This window comes from Typopeltis vanoorti, chromosome 13 (assembly GCF_054136105.1).
Source record: "Typopeltis vanoorti isolate ZY-2024b chromosome 13, IOZ_Tvanoo_1.0, whole genome shotgun sequence".
Classification (NCBI taxonomy): domain Eukaryota; kingdom Metazoa; phylum Arthropoda; class Arachnida; order Uropygi; family Thelyphonidae; genus Typopeltis; species Typopeltis vanoorti.
In genome coordinates this window covers 109023801-109048001 of record NC_143561.1, presented here as the reverse complement: position 1 = coordinate 109048001, position 24201 = coordinate 109023801, and the positions used below count along the sequence as shown (strand labels likewise).

The 24201-nt window shown below is 35.4% G+C and overlaps 1 protein-coding gene across 1 annotated transcript in view; it reads left to right on the top strand.

Annotated features, from left to right (window-relative positions):
- LOC150100463 (unconventional myosin-Id-like) overlaps window positions 1-24201 on the top strand; it is a 288786-nt gene that overhangs the window by 252068 nt on the left and 12517 nt on the right. The window contains exons 17-20 of the mRNA XM_090403250.1: window positions 5796-5897; window positions 11672-11816; window positions 11903-12004; window positions 19263-19376. Coding sequence (XP_090259376.1) covers window positions 5796-5897; window positions 11672-11816; window positions 11903-12004; window positions 19263-19376 — 463 coding nt within the window. The remainder of the gene's footprint in view (window positions 1-5795; window positions 5898-11671; window positions 11817-11902; window positions 12005-19262; window positions 19377-24201) is intronic.

The following is a 24201-nucleotide window of genomic DNA, read 5'->3' as shown; positions in this document are numbered from 1 at the left end:
GTTATTCATCATTCTGCCTCTAAATTTGTAGCAGCAGAATGACAATAATAAAAGAGGGATGAAGTGAACAATAATATAGTTTTATTGCTTCCGCCTTCCCTTACTGTTTTGTCAGATTTGAAGTGAACATGTGTTATCCACATTTCAACCAATGGTTTGTTGTTTATTGATTTTTATTATTGAAGGTTTCCCTCCTTCTACCAAGACTCAGTATATCTTGAAAAGTGCTAAGCGATACTTGGACAAAGTGTGTCCTGAGTTAACCCCAGTATTATATATTTATATATTTTTTGGAAACTTTTTTTAATAATGCAAAAGTGGCTTAGAACTAGGACTTTGAATGAAAAATGCAAACGAAACAGGTGATGCCTACCCTAATTGTGATACAAGTGTTGTAATGGTGAGTAAATTTGATACTATTAAAGAAGAAGAAACAAGCAGTTCAAAGAAAAAATACAGTTATAGGAAATATAACAGTTCATTATTAATTATATGAAGGACCAAAGGCTTCAATTCAGCAACATGAACTTATTTAAGTTAAGGGATATTACATCCCATATTACTTCATAGCCAAATAAGAAACTCAAAGAGTTTCATGCCGAATGTAGAAACTATATAAAGTTCAGAGAGTCCAAGCATAAGCAAATACCTGGATAGTGCAACACCTGACCCATTTGGTAGTGCAACACTCAAGTGGCGTGTTGTGGAGCAAGCTCTGATCACTATTCTTGGTATTTACCCATAATGTGAAACCCAGCTCCTAGGAGCTGTATTGCTGTTCTACATTATGAGAGAAGGTCACTACCCAGACCGGTTTCAACCTTTATTGAGGTCTCGTCAGTGAGTAGGTAGACCTAGTAATACCAGGTTTGTAGCGAACAGAACTTACATACCCTACTATGAAAATTGCCAAGAAGGTGTCCTAATAAATTATTAATTATATGATGAGCCAAAGGCTTCAATTCGGTGACATTCAGCAGTCTACTTATTCACTGATGAAACCTCAATAAAGGTTGAAACTGGTCTGGGTAGTGACTCTCATAATGTAGAACAGTAATGCAGCTACTAGGAGCTGGGTTTCACATTATGGGTAAATACCAAGAATAGTGATCGGAGCTTGCTCCACCCTTACTATGAGTTGCCTCAGTGTTGCACTACCAAATGGGTCAGGTGTTGCACTATCCAGGTATTTACTTACACTTGGACTCGCTGAACTTTATATAGTTTCTATATTCGGCATGAAACTCTTTGAGTTTCTTATTCGGCTATGAAACAGTATGGGATGTAATATCTCTTAACTTAAATAACAGTTCATATTTGGAATTCAGGTTAACTTGGTGTGGAGATGAAAGTGAACAGAAACCTCAATGTGTTTTGTGTTATGAAGTGTTGTCGAATGAGTGCATGAAACCTGCGAAACTCCGACATTTAGAAACTAAACATTGTGATGTGAAAAATAAGCCAATTGAATTTTTTCAGCGACACTTACAGACATTAAATCATGGGAAAGATATATTTTTGGCCATGGGTTCCATTAATAGCAAGCCACTGGAAGCATCCTATCTGTTAAGTTTGCACATAGCGAAAACAGGGAAACCTCATTCTATCGAGGAAAATTTGCTGCTTCCAGTTATAAAAGATGTGGTAAAAACGATGTTTGGCAGCAAGTTACTAAAAGATGTTGATTTGATTCCTCTTTCAAATGACACTGTCGGTCGCAGAATTAATGATATTGCAGGTGACATAGAATTTCAGTTAACCGAAAGAGTTAAGAAGAGTCCTTATTATGCATTACAAATAGACTAGACTACTGATGTTACAAGTGATGCGCAGTTAATATGCTACGTAAGATAACATGATAATGACATTCATGATGATATTTTGTTTTATAGAATTTTGTCATCCCAAACAACTGGAGAAGAAATATTTCACACTCTCAATAATTACGTAATACACAAAGGGATCCAGTGGGAAAAATGTATGGGCTTCTGTTCGGATGGAGCTCCCGCCCTCACAGGCAGGCATAGTGGGGTTGTTTTTTTGGTCAAGGAAGTAGCTCCGGATATGAATTGGGTATATTGTTTCATATATAGGGAAGCATTAGCCTCCAAAGGAATGCCACCAGAATTTAAAACTGTGCTATATAACGCTGTAAAGCTAGTTAATTTTATTAAAGCTCGATCGTTAAATAATAGGTTATTTTCAGTACTCTGCGATGAAATGGGCTGTGAATATATACTTTTGCTTCATTCTGTAATTCGCTGGCTTTCCAGGGGCAAAGTACTAACAAGATTATTTCAATTAACCCCTTAACGTACCAATTAAAAATCAGAAAGCGGTTGTTTTTCTGCCAATTTTTTGGGTGAGGGTGATTTGCTGGATCAAATTCATCATTATTTGAAAAGTAATGATGAATTTGTGCAAATGCAAATGAAATAGCTGATACACGCCATTGGCAACTTTTCTCGGCTGAAAGGAAATAGGCACAAGATCGTCTAGCATCTATATTTGGTTGTATTTATATGTGAAACCAAAATTCAAAATCAATTTTGGTGCAATAAACAAAAGACATGTCACAGATGTCTTTGTATGTTAAGGGGTTAAGGCACGAAATTTTATTATTTGTAAATGAACGTAATTCTGATTTTCCATCAATCCTTGTTGACGAAGCATGGTTACCAACACTATCCTATCTTTCAGACATTTTTTCGAAATTAAATGAACTAAATCTCTCCCTTCAGGGAAATTCCTCAATTGTTCTTGATGCCTACGACAAAATAAATGTATTCGAGAAAAAAATGGTTTTATGATTAATTATGTAAAAGACAGACAATTTGCACCTTTTCCAACATTGGAATCCTTTTCAGTTTAAAAAAAAAAAAAAAAAAAATCAGCTAATGCCTTTTTGTTTCCATATAGCGAGGCCGTTTTTTAGCCCCATCTAACTTTTGGAGACTGAGTGGGCAGTTTAATCTCCAGTGGTAGCAAATCAGAGATAGCTGGCCCAAATCTATCACTAATTAATTGGTATGCAGTGAAGAAGGTGGCTAGTAAGTGTTGCCACCTGGTGGTCCCTAACACAATATTTTTAATGTCTGAAAATAGTGTGGGTTCGATGGCTGATTTTCTTGAGTTTATGGGACGAAAAACCAGAGTTTCCAGGAGGAAAAACCCGCTAGCCCATGCCAGAGATCGACTAACTCTGGAACATGGAAAATGATATTTTTGTTGATTCTAAGTTTCTGGAAAGGGTTTGTGACCACCTCAAAAATCTGAAACGGAATTTTGAAACATATTTTCCATATAACTTTTATAAGAAATTTCTGTGGGTTTGCGATCCATTTCAGGCTTGCAGACATGAGAACGACTTTTCATTATTGAAGAAAGAGCAGTTAATTGAGCTTTCAAGTGACAGTGGACTTAAAATGCAATTCCATGATCTTGGTTTGGCTCGATTTGGGATCTCTCCTTCAGTGAGAAGTGAATTTCCTGAATTATCTGAAGAAGCATTGAAAATCGTTATGCAGTTCTCTACAACCTATCTTTGTGAGAAGGGATTTTCATCGCTCCTTCAAATAAAAACAAAATACCAAAATCGTCTTCGTGTGTGTGCCAATCTTCGACTGAATTTGACCAATATTGAACCAGATATCCAGCAACTCTGCAAGGGCCGAGAAGCTCAACCATCTCATTAAAAGTAAGTAGTAACATTATTAGATCATATTATTTATTTAATGAAAATTAAAACTTTGTTCAGTGATGATACACTTTTAATCGTTTACTTACAATTACAATTTCCATATGTATTCAAAACATGCTTTTAGATTTATTATGTTATAAATGGCACAGTTTTTCTGAAATGTTGATAATTCCTACTTAGGTTTTTCAAAAAATTATGAAAAGTCAAAATGACGTATAGAGAAATAAATTATATGTTTATTTTTGAAGTAAGACTTTAATTCCAACATTCTAAAATGTTATTTTTCTTGCTTTTCTGTTCGCAAAATCATTGATGACATTGTCGAAGTCTATTTCATCACTCAGTTGCTGTTTTATAGACAGTAAGGCAAGATTTCTTAAACGCCAAAAAAGTGCTGCCTGGGGCAGATTGACCCTGCTCCCCCAGCTATGCCTCTGTAACTTAGTGGTCCATAGAATTGTTTTCAGCATTTTACTGGTCCTTGGCCTTAGCCTCAAGAAACTCTGATCTAAGGCAAAGGATCTGATCTCTGATATCCTTGCCTTTCCTGAAACCTGCTTATACCTCAGGCATCCCTGCCTCAGCTTTGGCTTCAATTCTATTTAGATTCATATCTCTGTGTAGTAGTAGTAGTATGATTATTGACTTCTTCCCATTTATAGGTCATAATCTTTATAAATGATGAATTAACATAAATGATGTACATAATCGTCATTTTTTATTTTTTTATTTTTTATTTTGGTTTAACCAATAAGAATACAATTTGGTCGGCTAAATCCCAAATTGCCAGCCCATCCTCGTTCGTTCAGTATCCAAGTAGATACCCAACAGGGTGCACCACGAGAAGGTGAGGATTGGACATTAGGTCAGAAGCCCTGGTTGGTTCTCCGCATTCCGTTAAAGGCTATGTGGAGGTCTCCTCTCAGTTATACAGCTTTGACCCTTAAGCACCCCTTAAGCAAAACAAGTGTTCTCTGCCAGGTTGGCAGCAAAACGACCCAGAGGAAGACCAAGATATAGGTGGATTGATACGGTACAAAGTGCTTTAGATGATAGAAATATAAGATCTGATAATGTTGGAGTCTTGACAAGTAACAGACTGATTTGGAGTAAAATTGTAGATAGGAAATTAATAATGATGTAATTTTTTTCATGTAGTACTATCATATCCTGTACACCCCTTGAGGGTACATGGCAGGAATTTGATGATGATGATGATGTACATAATCACTTGCCGGCATAAACCAGACATTCTATCCAAAATTACTTGGCATATTTACTTCCACCACACAGACCTATGTCTGTTTTAAGAGTGACAAATTTAGAATCCTCTGTTTTTGTCATTTTCTGAAACAACAACAAAAAAGAGTATGTTCATCATATAAACTTAAGCATTGGAGAGTTGGGGGGTTATATACTTCACACCATTAGAGAAATGTTCTGGTGAATTTCATTATTCATAAGATGGATTTCCAATCTTTATTTAAAATTGAACAACTTTTTTCATGTTAAAATTAACAAAAATTCATATATAAAAGGTGTTACTGTGTATTTCAAAAAAAAAGGAAAAAAAAGTGTGTGTGTGGGGGGGAGACTAGATTCAATAAATGGAGGATTGTCTGCCCATCCTGGTTTACAGAGTGGATAGTACTTCCAGGCTTTTGTTATGCTGTGAGTTTAAATCATGCTATTAATATGGATGTTTTTGAACATCTATAGGTGGGATATTCATTTCATCACTTAAGATACCACCACCCTATTTATTTGGAGGCCTGAAAAAGTCCTGCATTTGGCTTCTAGAGTAGGGCAATTTCAGGATAAGAATAGGTTTACAATCTTTTATAGATATGATTTACACACATGCACAAAGCATATTGAATTAATATAAACATAATACCCTTGCTTTAATTCTCTTTTAATACCATGCTTGCACCTTTTTTTAGGTCACTTAGAAGGTTGTGATTTTTAAAGATATTTCAAATAAAATTTCCAGAATTTTTTTTTAATAAATTGAAGAATTTGAAACTGTATTTAAATAAATAAAAGGTTACACATATGAAATTATTTTGTATTCATGAACTTTGGGCCTTTTCAGAAATGCTTCTCACACAAGAGATTATGGAAAAAATGTTTTATGGCCACCTGCTCCTTGTATGCTTAATGCAGTTGTATCATATTTCAAAGTAATGCACAACAGGTAACTGCTATGCAGAATATTATTTATATATATTTAATTTTTGATATATTGCATAAATGTTCAAATTTTCACAAATAGTAAAATAACTTGGCTAAATCTAGAGGACTTTTTAATTTAGTAAAATTAAATTATACTAATTTAATTTTGTGTCTAATATAAGCCATTTTAAACAGTTTGAGTGAAATCTTTACCAATTATTTCACCTTCTTAGCATGGTCATTTCATTGACCATGCAGAAACGTGCAGAAATTTTAGCTTCAGATAAAACATATTTCTAGTTAATAATTTTGAAAAAATACAGATTAACATTGTTCCAAATATTGAATCTTTTCCAAAGAAAGAACTTAAAATGTTGAATAAGGTTCAGGGAAAACCAACATTTTGTACTATTCTGATTACAAAATCGCCATATGATAGTCTCCTCTTTTTTCTCTTGCTTTATCATGATCTCTTCTCTTTACTCACACCAGTCCCTTCTTCACTTCCATGTTGCACTATTTGGAAGACACTTCTCTGAATCTTTTCAAGCTTAACCTTGTTCTTTGAACGACTCCACATAAATGTGCTTTCTTTCTTTGTAACTTTCAAAGAAAGAAAAATTTTTTAAAAATTTTGTAACTCTCAATCTTTCAGTCAATCATTATAAGGAATGTTCCTGAGACCTTGCCAATAGGTGGTAGAAACATAAGTTACTAAGTGGGTTTTATAAGATAGATGCAAAAGAAATTTTTCAATACAGGACAGGAGATAACCCTTGAAATTATGTATGTGGTTACAGAGATGTGATGACTAACTTCTTGCTTTGAGAGCGGTAAATAAGTGTAGTTGGTTATCATACTCAAATATCCAAAGCCACAAGATCATCCACATTGAGTGCCTTAAATACATTCTCCTTATGTATATCATTAGAGTGAGAATAAGCTAGTAAAATTCATCACTACCAGAACAGGTTGTCCTATTTTATGCAAAAAAAGATTACACTATGCCAAGTGTAGTTTATATGAATATCTGGTGATATTTCTGTTTTATGATTATACCATTGATGTCTTGTGTATAAAAAAAATCAAAGAAAACAAAGTAGCTATTGTAGTTAGTATTCCTATTCCTTTATCTTTTAGGAATATAGAATTGAACTTTTGTATGGTAGAATGTTTAGCTGCTGTGAGCAATATTTTCTACGTAGGCTGTTCAATAAGTAATGAGACTATATTTATACAGAAAACAGATTACCTTTAATCGTCATCATTACATGGTCTTTTTCGAAGTAACTACCGTGAGACGCGATGCATTTGTCCCAACGTTGCGTCCACTTCTTAAACACATGTGAAAGTCCATTTTTTTGAGAGTTCTTTCAAAACTGCCTCCGTAGCTTTTACACATGCTTTGTTGCTTTCGAAATGGCGGCCTCTTAGTGGTTTCTTGAGCTGAGGAAACAGCCAGAAATCGCACAGTGCGAGATCAGAACTGTATGGAGGGTGTGGTAGGATATCTGTGTTGTTCTTCTGCAAAACGTCCACTACACAACCAGCAATATGTGGCCTTGCATTATCGTGGTGCAATAGAAAGCCATTCTTCAGCAATGGACGCTTCCTTTTGACGTGCTTGATGATAATCGCTGCTGTGTTGATCATTGTCTCTGTGATGGACGTTGAAGGTCTTCCCTCACGTCCAAGATCTTCCACATTTTGCCTTCCTTCCTTAAAAGTTTTTTATGCCAGTGAAAAACACTTGCCCTCGACATTGCTTCATCGTGGAAAGCTTCGTGTATCATGTTAAAAGTGTCTGATGCTGATTTTTGCAAATGCACACAAAATTTAATCACATAACACTGTTCCAAGGACACTTCCATTTCGAAGACTGGTCGCGCCTCATAGGTACGCCGAAACAAGCTTGCGTTTAGTCACGTGACACTCTGGCACATCAGCCCGTATACGCCGTCTATCAACCTCTTTTGTTAATACAGACAGCAACATTTCTTTATTCCACAGAAATTAATATTGTGATGAGTGGTTTCGCCACATTAAAATTAGTCTTATTACTTATTGAACCACGTACAACTTTTTTTTTTTTTAATTTAATTTATTTTTATTTTTTTATTTTTTTTTATTACGGGTATCTCCATGGAGTCAGTAGACTCATCGTGGGAGACCCAAACTAGCAAAATAATATCTGTCATCTCTCTTCTTGAATTCGTTTACAGATGAAGAGCTCACAACTAAGTCAAGCAATGAATTCCACTCATTCACCACTCTCCTGGCAAAAAACCTTGTTCTGACACCCTTCTTAACCACACTCTTCTTTTTCCATGAATGACCTCTTGTTCTTCCATCGCTATCACACAGCTGAAACATTTCCCCTGCATCAATCCTATAAAAACCTTTCAGTAATTTAAATGTTTCTATCATATCCCCTCTTCTCCACCTATCAACCAACCTCTGCAATCCACAAGCTCTCAAGCTATCAATGTAGGGAGCATTTTTTACATCTAATAAAACATTGATAATTCAAATATCCATTCTCAAAGCAATCAGTTACTTGAACTTACTTCTGCAGAATTTCATTACTGTTCATGCAGTGGGTAGTTTCCATTTACCTCAGGTGATTTCCAAAAACAATCTATGCCTTGTTTCTAAGATTAGATTCTAAAAGATTCTAATCTTTTAGAATCAGCTAGCCATTTCTTGGAAATAAATTCCAAAAACTAAAGACTTCTTTCTTGGGGTTAAAGAACAGAAGGAAAAGATGCAAGGTCATCAAAAATTCTTTAAATAAAATTTTTCTTATGTTCTTTTGAAATAGGTTTTTAGTGTATTTTACTATATTTCTTGCCTAGGTAAAACATTTACTTTGTTTTCCATGTGCATATGCAGTGTGGTGGCGGTGGTATGTGAGAGAGAGGAGGGGGTTGGTTCATCCACTTTACTATTTATTCACAAATCCCCTCTCTCTCACTTTTTAACCTATAACTATAGGTCTTCATAAATGTGCACATGCATAACTAGACTTTGTAGGATAAAATTGGATAATTATCTGTAACAAATCTATTTGTATTCATGTCTGTTCTTTTCCATGGATGTGGCAGTTACAGTATATGCAGATGGTTCATATCTGATTAATGCAGGTTGAAATATACCTCTTAAAAATGTATCTTAAAAATATACCTGTACCTCTTCTTAGGTTTTGCAGATTTCTAGAATCTGTATTTAAATTCTATAGATTTTGGAAAAGGATATAAAGTGCTGAGGGGAAAAGATAAGAACACAACAATTATCATGGAAATGGTATGTTATACAGATGAATTTAGAAATGCATAAAAAGATAGTTTGTTGTAAAGTTCGGTGTGAGAGGAAGATACACTGTTATTCATCAACATAGATCACATTATGAAGGAAAGTGGCATTAACTTGATATTGAAATCTGAAATATTTACTTCACATCTTTACTTTATATAGATATTACGCATCCAAATAAATCCAGTTTTCGGACCTTTTCAACTAAATTGAATAATTGCTGAAATGAATTTAGTATGAAAATCAATAATAAAAAGACTATGAAAATAGGCAGGAACATGGGAAAACATTATCTATGAAGAACTTCTAGAAGAAATTTTGTGAACCCAATTTTTAGAGTTTGAGGCTGAGAAAAGATGCCATGTACAGAATGCTGCTGAAAGTTAAGTAATGTTTTTTCAAATTTCAGTTAATAACTTAAAGTTTATTGCAGTGTGTGTGTGTGAGAGAGAGAGATTTATGTAGATGTAAGAAAAACTAATACATCTGTATTAAAGTAAATACTGTTGGTATGGTGACAATGCATAGTAGAAAAATGGCAGCCAAGATGTCCTTTTGAATGAGTTGAATATGCAAGATTTTGTTCAGTGCTGTATGTATGAGATCTATTTGTCATGAAAGCTGAAAGATTTGTGGAAGGAAAGCTAGACTGGTGAGTGAATAGATAGTAAATGTTTTGAGAGGCGTTTAGGCTCAACCTTCATTATTTATCAAGGTGATTTTACTTTGATCAGCTTCTGAAGAAACTGACCTCATTTGTAAGGCTTCAGTCTTATCATTCAGTCAGCTAAGACTAATGTGACATGCTTTGATTCTTTATGGTATATTTATATATGGTGTTGACTCCACACATATATTTGGCAAAATATGCACCTAGGACTTCTGGATTTGTTATATTTATGAAATAACTTGAACCATTCATGATGCACAAATGAGGCAGGAGAAATTGGAAAGCCATGTGGAAAAATGAAGAAAGCCAAATAAATTTGCAGACAATGCTTGCATAAATTAAATATTTTGACTACAATGTATAATAAATGGTGAATTATATGAACAAAGCAAAAAAAAGTATAGCTAGTGAAATAAAAAGCTGTGCTGATAATGGGCAGAAGAGAGATTCCTAGAAGGAAAGTAGAAAATAGGAAGGCCAAAACAAACACAGCTAAGAATGACAGGAAAAAAAAAAGAGCTGGTTGGAGTGTGGGAGAGAAGACAGGAGATTGTGGATCTGTCTTATGAGTCACAAGGCATGATAGGTAGATAGTCTTTTTTTGTACATTATAGATTTTCCCTTTGCCATTTTTCTGGAACATTATACTTGCCACTGAACAGGTCATGCTGCTTCTGCAGCTCAATAATATGGGGGGGGGGGATACCCAAAAATAACCAGCTTTATTATTATTATTATTTTTTTTTTTTAAATCTTATTAAAGTTTATAATACATATTCTGGTTTCCTTTAAAGTACTCTTCATGTGAGTCAGTGCACTTGCCCCAACATTTTTTCCACTGCTGGAAACTGTTCTACTGGAATCAACGAATCGCTGCCGTTTCATGAAAGAAAGTTCTGGTCATTAAGAACTTGCTCCCTCAAATCGTGGCAAACATTCACATGATTTAATGCTCTGTGAGAAAATGAGGCACAAATTTAGCGGACACAAGTTTCATTTGCTCTGTTTTGTTAAAATTCACTGGCTCGAACTCCATGACAAATTCTTCTCTTCAGAAATTTGTTCAATGGTCTTTTGACAATCTTGATTGCCTGGTAAACCTTTTCGATGTTTTCACCATTTCTTATCAAAGGTCAGCCAGATCATGGTTAGTCTTCAACTGACATGTCCCCATTTTTAAACTGGAAAACCACTTGTATACCTGCGTTTATCTAAAGTGTCGTCCTTAAAAGGCTTGCCAGAGCATAACAATAGTTTCAGCTGCAGTTTTATCCAAAAGAAAAAATTTCATGCACACTCTCTGTTCTTTGTGGTCAGCCATCACAAAATCGACAAACTTGCTTGTAAGCACTAAATAAAAAAGCAGCCAGAACAACAAACCAGTTCATGCAGGATGACACCACTTGCCAGACTGTTCACAAGAAAACTGCACACTCATGATGCTTAGCAGCGCCATCCATAACTGGAAAATGCACATATGCCAAGTTCAGATTCTTGTTATTCAGGGTACTCCCTCATACACTGGAAGTGTTGAGTTGAATTGTTGCTGCATGACTTGGATGTGCAAGTCTCTGACACATTGTGCTGATGTTGCTGTAAGGTGAGCATTAAATTGAGGAATTAAATTCAATGTAAAAAGAGCATTCAGATTTATTCATTGTGATCTTTGTTTAATATGGTACTTAACATAATTCAAAACAATCACAGTTATAGTAAAATGGTCTTTATAGTAAAAAAATTCTTAGTATTGCATTTAATTGTTACAGCTACTGTTCATTTTATAATTTTTAATTCTCTTTTGCTCTTCTTTGCAGATGGCGTGCTTGTATGATCTTGAAAAAGATTCCACGTGAAGATTGGCCACAGCTTCATATGAAAGTAATTGCTGCTGATGCTCTTACTGGGCGTAGACAAGAATGGGGATTTAAACGAAAGTGGGAAGGAAATTATTTGGCTTCAGTAAGTTTAGAATAATTTTAAGTTTCTGCTGTTGATTTTGAATGAGATTATGTTCTAGTTAACTGTTATTTGTTGTTATTCAGCAGATAGGAGAAAATGAAAGTGTAAGATCCTTTGTGTCATCAGTAGAATCATTAAAATCAAAAGACAGCTTTCGTGAAGTAGCATTTTCTAGTTTCGTAAAAAAGGTAAGCTAAATTTTTAGTTTAACAATGTGCTGATATCCTTACTATTGTATAGCGTATCTAAACATAACTATATGTAGATTATTGATATCTGAGCCCCAAAAAAGCTTACTTTTTAATGGCTTATATATTTTATGTGCATTTTATATATAGACGAAAAATAAAAGAAAATGTAGGCAGAAATCAGTGTTTGTTGGTAGGCTTCTAGCACCAAGGCTGGGTTACATGGCCCAGTAGGTGGTGCAACTTTAGACTGTCTTATAGAGCAACTTGTATCAGCATTAGCAGTAGAGATATCAAAAGAATTTACAGGCAAAGTGAGATCAGCAGTGAGGCTTATGCCACATGAACCAGCCCCTGTGACATCTCAACATCATGATATTCTGACCTTGAAGTGGACAAAATGATAGTTATAAATCTAGAGCTTTGTTCATCTTTAATCTTGCCATAGTCAGATACAATACAAGTAGATTCTGATTATGGAGACTGGTTTTTATTTGGAAGATCATGTTGTGTAACTTGTGTGAAAAAAATTAGTCACCTTTCCAGTCCTGGCTATTAAATCTGAACACTTTTTGCCAGTTTTCTCTTTCGTGCACTACTTAATTGAACACATTTCATCTTGGGGTCTGAAAATGCAGAAGCAAAAATTTAAAAAGCCACAAAAGAATATAGATTATATATATTTATAATGATTAGAGAAACACTGAAATTCATACAGACGATCTTGGTAAGGCAGGCAAATATATTGAACTGTAGGGTCTGTCAGATATTTCAAACTTTAAACTTCACTCACTCGCCATACCAAAGAAAACATTTTTTTTAACAGTTCAGATTAAAGTTGAACATGGCAGATTAGGATGACCACAAAACATTTGATTAAACTCGAGTCTGGTATTGAAATATTTGAGTGTTACGAGCATGATAGTTACAGGGAAAAAACTGTGGTGCCTTAAGCAAGTTCTTATTTTTCTTAATGTATTAATCTAGCACTTAGACTGTATTGAGGAAAGCAAATTATTGAAGATTATTACTTCAGAAAATTCTAATTTAATTAATTATTTTTAAAACCACCTTAGAAGTCTCCTTTTCCATTTTTATAGTTGAATAATTAGTATGTTGGCAAATTCTCCAGTTAATTATGTACTGAAAGATTGTTTGTAATATATGGTGATTCCATCCTAAGAGGAATGCTTTGAGAGATGAAATGAGACTTGCTGAAAGTAGCAAAAGAAAAGAATGAAGGGTAAAGTTAGCGAGTCTGTCATCCTAGTATAATAGAGGATAATTGTCCTTTAGTACATCAAACTCACTTCACATATCCACAAACTACATCACTTCCTCACATAACCCAGATGGTTTGTACTTGAATCAATTTTTATGTTTGGAGTGAACTTGGAGGTGCAAAATCAGGGAAACTGGAGCTATTAAGGGGAAACCAGGTGAGCATGTGAGTAAGGAATCTAAACATAGTACTGCAGATAACAAATAAGAGTGGGATAGTTATAATGTAAAACATCAGATAGCTGTGGACCAAGGGCACTACCTCTTCTTTATAGGACTAATGCCAGAAGCAGAACAAGCGGAGGAATTTTTGGCATTTGTTAGTTCTTCTTGGCTGTAAGTTATTGGCATCAATGAGACATAGCTGAGGAAAATGATATAGTTAGGGGTATAGTATTTTCAGGGAGGACAGAAAATGATAGGAAAGGAGTATTGATGATGACAGTAGATGAGCTGGCCAAAAAAAGAGTAGTTCAGCAGAAGTGCAGCATTTGAGGTCATTTGGTGTTGAAAGAAGCTAACAGGACAAAATATGCAGTTGTTGCTGCTGTAGGCCATAGGATGTGAAGGATAATGTGGATGGTAGGAACTGGCAAATAAGTTCAATGATTGGGGAAGATTCATCTTATTGGAACATAATGGAAGGAAGAAAGGACACACAGGCAGTAAGAAATGAAATTTATGCCTTTACTAAAGAATAATTACCTGAGGTAGCATGTGATGGAACATACCAGGAGCTTGAAAGGGCTAGATCTAGTAAGTAAGTTAAAGGATTTGTAACCATCATTGCAAATGTATAGAATTTTCAGTTAAGAAGGAATATATATGAAATTACAGAGCTGGCATTTGCAACAAACTGAAGAGATTGCTTGGAGCAGTGCCATGACATAAGAAACTGCAAGGTTTGGATGTGCAGTAAATAAGAGATAGTAAACGGGTGTTTGAAGGAAGGGATAGCAGACTGCATACCTAGAATGGATATCTTTAAATCGAATCATTAAAGATACTTTAAATTAAAGATGCCAAGGAATTGTATTCTTGGTTTAATCTTTGGATAAAAGGATTAAACCAAGCAAATCAATGTTTGCATGTGAAGTACCTTCACGCACTACTTGTATATAGAGACTATTGGCCTCGTATCAAATGCCTTAGTATCCTATAATGCAAAGCATTCCCTTTTGGATGTGTATAAATTATGCATTATGGGAAGGGCCACTACTCAGTGGCCCTTCTTTATTGACCTTTATTGAGGTATATTAAAGTTCTGGGATACTTCTGCAAAAACTGAGTTATATACAAGATCGCTTTTAATCTTACTGAGTAACCCTAAAGGATCACTTCTAAACTCATCACTCCAGGACAAGAAACTCAACTCCACTCAATGACAGACAAGCAAAAACCTGCCACTGGGCCAAGAACTAAGCAAACCCAGAGGTGAACATGTCATCAGTGGAAACCAGATATTGAGTTTCACTACTGGGAGTCAGATCCAGAAGACATGCCTAGGTTGAGCCAATGTAAAAGTCATATTTCCTATATACAAGTAGTGAAAAGGTGTCACACCTTATTATTAAAATACTTTGGATTAGCAATAGATGTTGAAAGATTTTTTCACTTCTTTATATTATAAATTAAAGATGCCAAGAAATTATATTCTTGGTTTAATCTTTTTTATAAGTGTAAACAATGTTTGCATGTGAAGTAGCTTCACGACTGGCTTCTTGTATATAGTATAAGCAATTGAAAGCTTTTTCCACTTGGTTATATTATAAATGCAGGAAATTGATAAGGACTTGGGTATATTGGTGACAAGTTCAAAGGGTATATTGCAAAAGTCAGTCAAAGATCTCAAAGGATTACTTGGATGTTGAAAAACATGCCAACAAGTAAAGATTGGAAAGTTATTATCCCTGTTTATGAACAGGGATAATAACTTTATTATCCCTAATTATGAACAGGGAACCTATGATTGGGCCATATCTTGACTACTGTGCATAGATTTAGTCATCTGGATTTCTTGAATATCAGGAGATGGTAGAGGATTCAGAGACAAATGACTGAATCTGTGGAATGCCCCTTATGAGGATCAGTTGAAGGTGTGTGGGTTACAATTTGGTTAATAGGCAGAAAAGAGGGGACACGATAGAAACTTTTAGGATATTATAAGAGTTTTATAAAATTGATGCAAAGGAAATTTTCAATATATGACAAATAATTAGAGAACTAAGGGTTATCCATGGAAGTTGTGTAAGAGTAGTTAGTAAGGGTGTGTGGACTAGATTTTTTGCATGGAGAGTAGTGAATGAGTGGAATGGATTGCCGGAATTAAGTTCCCTGACAGTGAATGAGTTTGAGAGCCATAAGTTTTGTGTATATAATAGTTAGTTCAGCTCTCCCACAATGAGTCTCCAGACTCTATTGAGATGCCATATAATAATTTGCCGCAAGCTGGAAATTAATATTAAAATAAATAGTAAAACTATTTTTGATATATACGATGAAAATCTCTCAAAATTTTTTTGGGAGGATGGGGGGGGGGGAAGAGAGAGAAATCATTCTGATTCAGGTTAGGCTGATGTGAAAGAGTGTCACAACTTTATTTGAAAAGATGTTCATATTTAAAACTGTTTCTATGGAGAAGGTGAGTAGCTTCATCCCATAGGATACTGTGGGAGGAAGCACAGGAAATATCAATACTATGCTGTGCCAGACAAGATTTCTGAGGTTTCATATCTTCAATGTAGTAATGATGTTCGTTAATTCTTTTTTCACATAATGTCTGTCCAAAGTATGTCAAATTACATTTACAAGGTATCTGATAAACACTAGCTTAAAAATTTGATATGAGTTTGTCTTTTGTAGATGGTAACAGATGAGAAATTTTGTTGATATGGAAATATATGGGCATAGGATGAAACTTCTTAAAATTTCTAGTAGTAGGTTCAGAGATACCAGAAATATAAGGAATTGGAACACTACAGTCTGTTGAAAAATCCTTAGTTGTTAGAACATATAGGAATCAATTATCTGTTGGATTTGATGGGGGTTGTAATCATTTAATTCCATTAAAGTTTTCATAGAGTTTGATATTTATATACGATGAAAATCTCTCAAAATTTTTTTTGGGAGGATGGAGGGGGGGGAGAGAAATCATTCTGATTCAGGTTAGGCCGATGTGAAAGAGTGTCACAACTTTATTTGAAAAGCTGTGACACTTGAGGGAGAGCAGCACACATTATTTGTTCTATTAAATAAAGACGTGATGAAACCAATTTTTTTTGAGGAATGTAATGAGCAGACTTTGAATGTATCTGCCAGTAAAGGTAGGTTTCCAATAAGTAGTAGTTGACAAAGTACCAGTAGCTATGCAAGTAAAATGTCCAATAATGGTAAACTACCAGCATTTCCTTTTTCTGTAGTGAATTGAATGCCTGTGTGAAGGCTATTGAATCGATGTAGGAACGTTCATTTTCAGAATGAGGCCAAACAGCAAAAAAATCATTGATGTAGCAAAACCAAAGAGTGTGTGTTATCAAGTTCACTCTTTTGTACTTCAGTTTTTTTTATTTTCATTAATCTTGCTTGACTGCTTAGAATATTGCTTTCCATCTGTTATTTTGTCTTTATTTTATTGGGCAATCCATATATTTCAGATAGGTGCATCCCAAGACAAAGTTTGCAGATGCTATTTTTCCCAGTCTATACAGATTAACGTTGTATCACTTATATTGATATGATGTAAATAGCATGAAAGGGTATCATTACTAAGAAATTATTTCTCAGTTAAAAAAAAAAAAAAAAAAAAAACTTCTTTCACTCCTCTAACACAGTGTTTCTCAATCTCTGGACTGTGACCTGGTACCGGCATCAATTATACCAGGCCTCGAAGTTCTCTTGGAATTTGTCACTTTAGTTTTCTAAGCATTTTATTTGTTCGTGAAAATATTTGTTTTCATGAATAAATATTTTATAGTGGAAATATTCTGAGGAGAATAATATTTGTGAATGCCTCAAAGCTCAGACCCAGAACATCTAAATAACATCTGTGTAGCAAATATCAGTGACCAAGCCGCGTATTTTTAAACATGGACGTATTCATGAATTATCATTAATTTTCACACATCGAAATCTTTCAACATTCGGGAAAGTAAATACTGATGTTTATGACCGGTCATAAAAATTGCCCGCAAGCCGATTACAACAATGGGCAGCTTTATCCTCTGTTCTCAGAACTGAACAAAATAACATCTGTGTTGCAAATTAGTGACCAATCAGCAAGTAAGTATAAAGAAAATTTTTCCACTGAAATTGAAGATCAAGGTAGTCTGTATCCAGTTCTCAAATCTAGTGTGTAAGTGCTTGTTTTGAAACCAGAGTGCCATGATCTTTTAAAAGTAATAGGCCTACAGATTTAAATTTTAATATGAATAAGAGACAAGGGACTTTGTTTAATTTTGGTGTTAAGAAATCTCTTATTGAAGGTGTTTGTGATGCAACAAATAGTGATTCATCCGCCTCAAGCCTACAGAACGATCTCGGATGTACCCAAAGGAGGGGAAAATTACCAGCACACCGGAGAAAAAGTCTGCATTCACCTGTAAGTACTTATAATAATATTAAATTTTTGGTGATCAGAATGGGATATGTCAATGAAAATCAGCACAAATTAATTTAATGATGTTCGCCTGAGGAAATTACAATATGCTACAAGATTTCATTAGTCCAGTGATTGATAACTAATTTAAATGTAATTTTATATTTGTCAACATGCTACACTGTATACATAAGTGTACTAATACTCTTTATGATATGCCAAAATTAATTTAATAAATTTAGTTTAATCCTTTATCCAAGTGAAAGCAAACAAAGTTTGCGCCTGAAAATATCTTCAGAACTGAATATAGTGTTTGTACTATCTTACCTTGGTAAGTAGTACAACACCAGACAACTTGTAGCAAAGGTGGAGCAAGCTACCAACACTCCTATCCCAGTATCTTCCATAATGCAAAACACATCTCTCCTTGTGGATATGTATACTGTTATGCATTAAGGGATTGGCCACTACCCAGACTAGTTTCGACCTTTATCGAGGTCTTTTCAGTGGGAGCCAGGCCCAAAGTTGGAGATACCAGGCAGAAGCAATAGCAAGGTCATCTTTACCTATAGGAGTTGCCAAAAGGTTTGCCACATTTTTTTTTATTAAATTACTCTAGATTTAGAGAAAGATGTTGAAAGTTTATTTTCACTAGGTTAGAATATAATAAATTTAGTTTAATCCTTTATCCCAGTGAGAGCAAACAAAGTTTGCATCTGAAAATATCTTCAGGACTGAATATAGTGTTGTACTATCTTACCCCTTGGTAAGTAGTACAACATCAGGCAACTTGTAGCAAAGGTGGAGCAAGCTACCAACACTCCTATCCCAGTATCTCCCATAATGCAGAACATATCTCCTTGTGCATGTGTATACTGTTATGCATTAAGGGATTGGCCACTACCCAGACTAGTTTCGACCTTTATTGAGGTCTCTTCAGTTGGGATAGGAGTGTTGGTAGCTTGCTCCACCTTTGCTATGAGTTGCCTGGTGTTGTACTACTTACCAAGGTAAGATAGTACAACACTATATTCAGTCCTGAAGATATTTTCAGGTGCAAACTTTGTTTGCTCTCATTGGGATAAAGGATTAAACTAAATTTATTATATTCTAACCTAGTGAAAAATAAACTTTCACCATAATTAATTATTAATACTTATGCTAGTTTAATGTATGAACTTGACTCGTAAATGCCTTTCCAATTTTTTAAAAATTTGTTGGGACTGGGCCCTCGTCTTATTTAAAAAAAAAAAAAAAAAGAAATATTTACCAGGCCATGGTCTGAAAGGTTGAGAACCACTGCTCTAACAGATGAGTTAGAGGAGTGAGAAGACAGACAATTAATTAATAGTGTTTGTTATTCATAATAAACTTTATTTCTAGGTGAACAGGCATAATAAATGTTCTGAGAGAGTACTTCTAGTAACTGATAAATTCCTATATAAACTAGACAGTAAGAGATTTAAACCACTGAAAGCACCTATCCCAATTTCTGATGTAAGTAAATATTTTGTCTTTCATCATAGGTTATGAGTATATTTAAGTGAAATGAATATGTAGAGGATATTATTCAAGAAAGTTTTTTTTAAAAAAAACAAACTGCCAGGCATTTTAAATGCATTTAAAAAAAAAACCAGGCATTTTAAATGCATACATTTTTAAAATATCAAACAACAATCTTTTTTAAAATATTTGAATCTCAATCATAAAAGATTATCAACTGTGATGGTACATTAATACAGGTGATCTGTGGTTAGGTATTGAAACCCTGCTATAGAGAGCAAATGTGAAACTTTTTAAAGCCATTTCAGACCTCCAGTAACAAATAAGCAGTCTTGGTATGGGTGAAGGAAATTCTTCTGCCTAAAGGCAATCATCTGCGCGGTTAGCCTAGTGGCTATGCGCTTCGCAACCATATGCCTGGGGAAGGAGTGTCCTAGGTTCGATTCCCGTCGGTGACGTGAGGAGCTGAAGGATCTTCCTCAGCCATAGCCAAGTTAGCCAGTCTTGGGCGTGGACAGCAGGGTTTTTTCCCCAGTTTATTCTGGGGATTTTCATCCCGCAAAGCAGGCAAACTGGCCTTGAGAACTCAACACTACAGGCCATAGGATACACCGGGGCATAAGGCTGACCACCTTATCCTGTAAACGGAGTGAGGTCCAATGATCAATGAACCCTCGACACCACAAGGTAAAAGAGGGTATAAGGAAGATGAGATGAGAAAGGCAATCATTATATCCATGCCTATAGTAGGATTTGAATCCATAGCTGTTCATTGAATAGCAAGAACTGATAACTCAGTCAGCTAGGTCATTTTATTTTTAAATGGAATACATACGTTACTAAATAAACTACATGATATTTTAAGTTTTATATAACAAATCAGAGCAATAAACTTCTAATGCAAGTTATACAAGTCACAAACTAAATCTTAATATTATATTTCATTTAAACTTTTATTGGCATATCTTAGACCAGTGTTCCCAAACTATGTTCCGCAGAACACAGGTGTTCTGTGAAAAATTATCAAAATTAATGTGAGCCTGGAATGGTTTTAAATGCTGCGACAAGTTCAAAGATGTTTGAAAACATCTCACTCCTCACTTTTGTGTAGATTGTGCTATTAAGGCAAGCGCACACTGGCTGACAGCTGCTCGCAATTGTCGACACTTCCGAACATGAGTAAAGTATGCAGGTATCTATTCTAGGAAATGTGCGGTCACAAGCAAGGTCAATGTGATGTGCTGCGGCCCGGCATGGCTGCAGTGTGCACTGTCGCATTTTTGCGAGGCGATACAGCCTGCTGCGGCAATAGTGTGCGCTTAGCTTTACATTGAATATGAGACCAATGATACTCGACTCTAACCAAGGTGTTCTGTTAAAATTTCAGGATTTGTGAAGTGTTCCGTCGTAGGAAAGGTTTGAGAAATCCTGTTTTAGACACTGCTTTCAGTGATCATGCATTGTAGTTTGCCAAATATCTTATGAAGGTGTAAGTGCTTGCACGGTTAACAGGGCTCACGAAGCGGAAAGATTTTTTTTATATGTATATGAATCTGACCATGAAACCCTGTTAGCCTATAATACATTAGTATTAGTACTGTGGATGGGTTAAGGTTAGATAATCTGAAAATTCTGCTGTAGAGGCCAAATGTAATTTTTTAAGCCTCTTCAGACCTCTGAGCAGTGGTCTTGCATAGCTCACCCAGGCCAGTGGGGAAAAACACACACACAAAACTTCACAACTCTGATCTCACAACCTTAGTTGCTTCGGCTGTTAAGAAGAAAATGGGAAAAGAACTGTCGGACTGCATATGAAATCATTGATTAACATATTCAGGAAATTAGTTATCATTATGGAGTGGATTCTTTAAAGAATATGAACTGCAGATTCTTGTGAAACAGTGCAGTTTAGATTTGTGTAATGTCAGTTATGTTAGATGACACTGGCAGTTTTTAATTTCCCATACATGAATATTGTGGGTGCTTTGCTAATTTCATGGAATGTCTGTCACTACCAATCTGTGCAGAAATTTGTCTTGGCACATCTTTAAAGTGTATTGTTTGTTATTTGGTTTTAAAGTTGAGTAAAAGCTGCAGTTTGTTAGAGTTCTTTAGCAACTGCTTGTTAAGAACATACAACTCCATGGTATGTTCTTAGCAAGTTGTACTGCAGGTCTGAAGACATACAAATGTCTTCAAACTGAAGTATAAACAGTGGATTATTTGTATGGGCAAGGTAACATTGAAATTCTATGATTGCTTACCCTGCTATTTTTTCACGATTCTTTGTTAATGAGAACTTCCTATTGTAGATTCTGTTGGGCTCTGGATGATTATTGCTAAGCATAAATCAGTTGTTGTGGTTGTGCTTTCATTTTTTTTTTTTTTTTTATTTCTTATGAAACTCACCTTAGTCACTTGTGGCTGTTTCATTTCATACTTGGGTATGTAGAAGTCTCAGGATGACAACAGTTTTAATTATAGCAGTGCTTCTAATGTTAAGAATGAGAAAATACCTTTCTATACCAGAGCACCTTAACTTCTAAGCAGATACATCACATCCATAATGCCCATAAGGATGACACGACATAATACCTTTTGAAAAGACTGGATTTGTATCCAGGAATATCCAATCATACAGAAATAGTTTATTCTGTTGGGAATTTAAGTTTTGTTGTCCTCCCAAAAAACAGACAAGCTGACTGGAGACTATCAGTTATCATACATGATATTCTGGCTTTGCAGCCCTAGTTGCATTCAGCTTCAATTCCAACCATTATCCCTATCTCAGCAGATCTTGTTCCTGAAATAGGTAGATAATCAGCTAAGTATAGAATACAAGTGTGAGATGGTGAAGAATTGCTGAGGAGTACATCTCTTGAACACAACTGGGGAATACCATCAGAACCAGAAGCCTTTTTGAAATCCATGTTGTTCTGAATCTTTCTGATGTATTTCTGAAGAATGGTGCAGGAAGCATGCAGTGCCATGTTCTAGGTATAGGTGGAAGTGATTTACCCTGATGGAGGAGTTGGAGGGAAAAAAATGCCTGGTCAGTTTTATCTTTCGGTGACATTACAATACTGTCATTTGGGTGAATGGGAGAGATGGGAACACAAAGACAGCACATTTAAACCATCATTAATAATGATTTTGCAAATGCTGCAAAACCATTTCCAGGTTTCAATGTAGTCTGTGAACGAAGTTGGATTTTTTTTGTCTTGAGCCACTTGTAAACTTTTCCTTCTTTGGACTATCCTGACACTTACTGGAAAACCATGGCTTGGATATTGGATATGAATTTTAAAATTTTAAAAAGTGGGGAACGGATGCTTTCAAACACAGATAATTTTGAAACAACCACCTACAACTGTTGTGGAATGTTGGTCGAATAAAGCATTAACAGCAGCAGATTATGTGCTCGAAATGAGCACCTTGTCTTTCAAGACAGGTTTCATAGCACATGTGAAGGTTCTCTGTCATCTTGGAGAACAAGGGTTGGGACATCTGCTGGACAACATGTAGTTTTATCCCTTAGTTCATCAAGGTTTGAAGGTGGGCAATGGTGAAATACTCATTACTTCAACATACCCCAAACGAAGGTATCAAGGGATGTGAGATCAGGAGAAAGTGAAGGATATGGGAATTCTGTGAACCTTGAAATGAATCTCCCGGGACAGCTTTCTGATAAATAGGCTCTGGAACCATGTGATTTGGCGGGTTTCTCTGTCCTGTTGGTTGAATATCTGTGCACGAAATGGAATGTCTTTTTTGCACGACACATCCTATTCATCCTATGCAATTCCTGGGTGAATGGACCAAACACATTCTCGATGTAGCATTCGCTATTCAAGGTTACAATTATACCAAGGCCAAAAATAAACTGCACACTATGTGTGACCTTCTCACTGTGAAGAGACAGGGGACAAATTCAGGTCTTTAGAAACCTATAAGTTTGTGTGTTTACATGACTGCTTAGATGGAAATGCATTTTGTCTGAGAACCAGACATAGAGGAAGGATGGATCTTCATAAACGTTGGCCAGCACTTGTGCACAGTATTACCACCATGTAGTGTAATCCATTGCTGTTAAACACTGACCCACTTGAATGACATATGAAAAGACACCCAGCTCCTTAAGGATTCTCTGTAGTGACCATTTCGGTATCCCACAGTTCTACCACTGTTTGTCATTGACTTTGTTTAGGAAACTGTAACAGTACACGCCCATGATTCTCATTTGTCTTAACATTTTGGGGTCTCCCTGAATGCCCTTTGCATTGCAGCAGAACTATCCTGGTACGTTGGAACCTCTCGATTAAGGCAATGATCATACTATTGCTTGGGGGAATGCTTACAGAAACAATGAATGAATTGCTGACAAACATGTTGTAGGCGTGGACCATTTGCTCTATCAACTCTGTATGAACAAAAATAATGCTCAACAATAAACGCCTTTTCTTCCAATGTCAACATCATTTCTACAGCTAAATATGGTGAAATAATAGAAGAGCACATATAGACTCTACATGTGCTCTTCTATTAATGTGCATGCATGTCAAATGGCATATCTCTTAGCATATATGCTAAAGGGGGTGTTGAAGTTCAGTACTTCTTTTTTGTGTGTGCCATACCATAGTTTGAGCAGTTAAGTTGGGTTATGGTTGTTGTGATAGTAATTTGGAGTTGGGTCAGAAATAATAGATGAAGTTTGGAAGACTGGTGATAGTGTACATCATAAGTTGGTGTTTATACCAAGTTTTGGAGAAATGAACATAGAATAGTTTTTGTAATTTTTTTTTTAAGAGAGGTGTTCATC